Source organism: Silene latifolia, chromosome 8, assembly GCF_048544455.1.
Source record: "Silene latifolia isolate original U9 population chromosome 8, ASM4854445v1, whole genome shotgun sequence".
NCBI classification, from domain to species: Eukaryota; Viridiplantae; Streptophyta; class Magnoliopsida; order Caryophyllales; family Caryophyllaceae; genus Silene; species Silene latifolia.
Genome location: NC_133533.1, coordinates 111,567,913 through 111,573,053, shown reverse-complemented (window position 1 = coordinate 111,573,053; position 5,141 = coordinate 111,567,913). Strand labels below are relative to the sequence as shown.

Here is a 5,141-nt window from a genome sequence, read left to right as displayed (position 1 = left end):
AATTTTATGTAAGAGGGATGGGAAATAGCCAAATAGGGAGTACCAGAGTATCCACATCCCCAATGTTTTTGCTTTTGAAATCTTGAATTTTATATTTAGTCTCCACTTGGCCATAACTTTCTTCCATTTGAATCTCTGCTTTAGCAGCCTCAAAACTCAAAAGCATGCATGCAATACTGTAAATTACCTTTCTGCCCAGATGCAATTGTCAGTCTGTCGTTTGAACTATGAAGCTGCTGTTAGATTTCCTTAGCACTCTCCCATTATACTTTCTCTCAACCTTATTCACAAACATATAGATGGTCACCGCTTCTGATTTAAGAGCGTCTTAACTTAAAACGACTCTTACATCTGATTAAAATAGAGATTGTTAAAGGTCTTAAGTAGGACCAACTTATAGGGAGTACATTAAAGACAAAAATATCATTATAATCAATTGTCAAATTAAAGCCTTAAGTTCATATAAATCTAAATCTTGTTTTATTTTAATCACTGATTGAGACATCAGATCATTAAACAAAGGAATAATATTCCTGTCAAATACTAAGAAAAAAACACACACTCACTTTCTCTTTTATGCCTGATTTACCCTCTACATTTAATACATCACATAATTATAAGAATAGTAATTAAACCAAAAGTTAAGACAACTTAACAAACCCTAATTCTAACCCTAAGTGAAGAAACCCATTAACTACAACTTCTTTTACTTTGAACTTATCAACTGCTGCTCTCAGACTTGCCATCTTCAATACTTTCGGACCGGTCACCGGCCCCTTGGGCATCGGATTCCGGTGAGCTATGAGTCTGTGTGTGGGAGGAAGTCTTGTAGACATGGAGTTGCTGGTGGTGGTTTTGGTGGTGCTGGTGGAGGGGTGGTGGTAGCTGCGGCGGGGCCGGGTAAAAGTCTTGTGGGACCATGCTTGAACAATAGTGTGGTGACACTTGAGAAGTGGCTGGATGAGTGCTGTACATGGTGGCTCCACCAGTTGCGGCCGCGTACTCAGGTGGGACCCAAATGCCACCTAGGACGACTAGCTGTGGTTGTTGGGCTCCTGCTGATTGTGGACTTGGGCTTGGCCTTCTTGTGTGTAGTCTGTATTTCTGCATGTTGTAAAAAAAGGACTAGAAGTTAAAATCTCCACTTTTGGCATAGGAAAATGAAATCTTGGGTCTATTTTATTCAAGTCTAAACTATTTTTGAAATATTTAGGACTCGAACTTTGGTATTTAAACTAACCGTTGAGACAAACTCTAAGTAGTTAAATTGTATACACTGATGATTTTCGATTTATCTTTTGCTAGAACTTAAAATCGCAAATGGGCTCGCCGATATAATATGTCATTTAAACTGAATAGCTCTCTCTTTAAAAAAAACACTTTAATTTAAACGAATTTGAAACCCGTAACAGGGTCCAGTGTCAAACGCGAGCACTACACAGGACCCAAATAGGATTACTTTGGATATACAACATGATCTTTAGTAACCATTTTTTACTCGCCAATTATGTTTGGACCAGTTTTACAAATTATAACTATATTAGTTTAAAACGGCCGTATATAAACTAACCCTACAAAAAGGTTCTCTATATGAAGTTATGAACAGTGAATCCCATAGGAGCAAAAAGGTAAAGACAAAGCCAGAAAACATATTTTGTAGCAGTATCTGTACAACATACTGTACAAGTATACAAGATCTTTAAAATAGGCAAATATTGTTGAAATGTATGGTACAGAAAAATGTGTACATTGCATACTTTATGACTGCATACTAGGAAGAGTAAGATCACGTGAGAATGAGTGTGAGTGGAATTACCTGGAGGTGACTTTTGACCTCATCATTGGTCAAGCCATCTACCTTCATCAACTCCCTTATTTGCTTTGGTGTAGCCACTGTTTTCATAAACAAAACATGTAACCAATTATTAATGAACTTTTCTTGTTTCTAGAACACAATTATAGTCACATGATTGTTTTCATAGACACCCCCTAATCCATCCATTATGATGGTTTACATATGGATGATTAATTTTATGGTCATTACTGGTCAGATTTACGCAGCCTTGCCTTTGTGTTAGCTACACAAATAGGCTGTTTCCGAAAGACCCAATATGAAAAATGAAAAATCTTGATATAGTTATTCTAATTCAGTGGCGGAATGAGGGGAGTAGCAGGAATGGTCGCATAAAAAATGAAGAAATTAAAAGTGTATTAATTTTGGTATTGTTTTTTTTTTTTTCCTAAGTTACCTTATTGTATTATTAGTTCATTAAGAATAAGTCAGGAAATGTATAAAAGTACCTTGAGAACCACCAAGCATTTGGAGGGCATTGACGAATCTGCGATGTAAATCCGGTGACCAACACCGCCTAGCCTTCCGATGAGCTTGATTGTTACTGTTGTTGTTGTTGTTGGTGGTGGTGGTGGTGTTGGTGTTTGTCGCGGTGGCTTGACTATCTGTTGATTTGTTTCCATTAGCCATATCATTTCCTCCTTTGGTAGAGTTATCACAACTCATTAATCCATTATTTATTCCATTTTCACTATCATTATTCTTCTTTTCCTCCTCACTAGATGATAGAGCCAAATCAGCAAGTATCCTCATATTGGTTCCATTTTTCGGACTCAAATTCCGATCTTTTGAAAATGGAAGAAAAGCTCCTCCATTCCTTTGTTTAGTCTCAAATCCTAGGGTATTAGGGCTAACATTATTGAAGATAATATGATCATCTTCATTTTTTGGCAAAGTTGATGAAGTTTGTTGAGGTTTTCCATCACTTGTTTGGCTCCATAATTGTGCAGATGTCATCCAATTCGCTTTGTCGGAAATGTTTGCTTGTTTTTGATTTGATCCTTCTATATTATTGGAATTCTTTAAGGGGATGAATTCTTCAAGAACTGGCCTTATTGTTCCTTGAGTTGCTTTGTAAGTTTGTAGTTGTTGCCTTGAAGCTTCCATGGCTGCTCAAATAAATGTAGTTACATGAATGAGTTTTATCCTTTTTTATCATTTGCTTTATGTTACACGAGTTCTAGAATTTAAAACAGTCTCTTTGTGTCGTTAACACAGGTAAAAGCTGTCCTACCATAAGTTGGAGCTTTTGAGAATATGAGGTTAGCATATGTGTAGACCTCTTTCTACATAGTGTTTTATTTCATTTATGTATGTAATTATATACAAAGTATAATAAACTTCTTAAACTTCATGGCTAATTACTTTCGAAAACTTCTTATATGAAGTAAAATGCAATGTTGGAAAACTAGAAATTTCATTTATAAAGAATCTTATAATTGAATTGAATATGCAAACATGTACAAGAACTATATATACGTACCATTGGTAAGGAGTTGCATGCAAAGAGGTAGCTCGCGCTTAAAAGCATCAATCTTGAGACGTTCTTCCTCAAGTCGATTGAGGTATTCCTCTAGCTTATGAGTTGTTTGATCATTTGAGTTGTTATGATCACCAAATGATTTGAGAAGCATTGAGTAGCTTTGAGTATTGCACTCAAGCCCTAGCTCCGACGAAGACGCCATCATTAGACTTTTGTTGTCTCAAAATGTGACAATAATGATGATATAGGAAACTAGAGCTAGAGTTCTTGATTTTCAGTTTATTGGATATGTTTCAAGTAAATGCTTTATTTTGCAAATAAACTTTATAGCTCAAGATGAGGTTGTTCTTATAGGAATAGGGTTAGAGAATATGTGGGCACAAGGTAGGCTTTTCCTTTTGAGGTTATAGATATAATATATGGAGAAGAGAAAAGGGTGAGGGTTGTAGTTTGTGATTTGTGAACACAAGGAGGATCAATTGCTTTTTGGAGGGAGAATAAAGTGGAATTTTGGAAAGAAGAAAAAAAAAAAGTTTGTGTTTTGAGAGATAAAAGAGAATCCTTGAGCACTTGGTTGAGGTGATGTCGGACTAATCACCTAATTAATTAGCGGTTTTGAGTTCAGGTCAAGTTGATTATCGAATTATAAATTAAAATACATGTGGAAGAATATTACTATCTATGTGCTTCGATTTGCTCGAACCCACGACCACTTGGTTGATGTGATATACATATTAGACTAATCACTAACTAAATTAAGCAGAGCTTTTAGAGATGTCAACTAGCTTATAGCTTAGTTGGTAAAGTCATGAGAGATGATGCTCATAACCCGAGTTCAGATACTATCAGCATTAAATCCTGTGAATAGTGAAACATTAAGCCTCGTTAGGGAGATCGTTATTTATTCATGTTAACTTGAATGTACAAGTGTCAACTCTAAGACTCGTGTGAGAACGTTATCGTCTTATATATTCTACGAAATACTTCGTAGTTACTTGAATCCAGACTAAATCGAGGATGGTACGAATCACAAAAGGAGATAAAAGAGAGGATATGGTAACTTGTAACAAAGAGCAAAGTAGAGAATCAAGAAGGTTAAGGGGATTTTTGTGACAGTGGGAGGGATGCTCATGTGGTTGCCTTTGTTGGTTTATTTTACAAATCTTTTAGAGGTTCCCTAATCTTCTTTTCCTGTACAAACGAATTTCAAAAATCACTTCTTCTAAAGTTGATTCTCTTCTTTTATTACCTTTTTTTTAATATATAATTTAATTTTCCTCCAATTTTTGACATTTTTTTTAATCTTTTTCTCTTTTGAAATACCATCATTTTTATGCATGTTCACTTTCTTGATTTTATTTAGAGAATTTGTTTATTATGTTCTCTGAATATACTGATTTTGCAAAATGTTTTTTATTTTTTAGTTCAGCTTTTGTCATCTTTTGGTCCTTAATTGCTAAAAAAATAATTAGTCATAATACCCTTCTTTTAATAAAAACCATCTACTTTGTTTAATCATCTTTTTTTTTTTTCTTTTAGGAAAATCATATTGATGGATATCATGATGACTTCTGCCATGTCAAGATTCACAAATTCTTGATTTTTCTTTTCTAGTCTTAATTAAATTCAACATTCAATTTATCTCAAAATTAAGTTGGGAACGACGAAAAAGTTATATCTAACCAAGTAGCTACGGTCCCAGAAAAAAGGATGACGTTATCTCAATCTGGTATAAGACAACCAAATGTTTTGGCAAAATGCTACTCCGTATTATAAAGATATATAGAAGAAATATTGATTGACCTC

The 5,141-nt window shown here is 34.7% G+C and overlaps 1 protein-coding gene across 1 annotated transcript; it reads right to left on the bottom strand.

Annotated features, from left to right (window-relative positions):
• Positions 1–465: 465 nt before the first annotated feature.
• On the bottom strand, positions 466–3,723 carry LOC141597354 (myb family transcription factor EFM). The gene is made up of 4 exons (XM_074417780.1): positions 3,336–3,723; positions 2,302–2,961; positions 1,817–1,893; positions 466–1,104 (listed from the first exon to the last, which is right to left on the bottom strand). The coding sequence occupies exons 1-4, from the start codon at positions 3,538–3,540 to the stop codon at positions 721–723; spliced, it is 1,326 nt and encodes a 441-aa protein (XP_074273881.1). The 5' UTR covers positions 3,541–3,723; the 3' UTR covers positions 466–720.
• Positions 3,724–5,141: the final 1,418 nt, after the last annotated feature.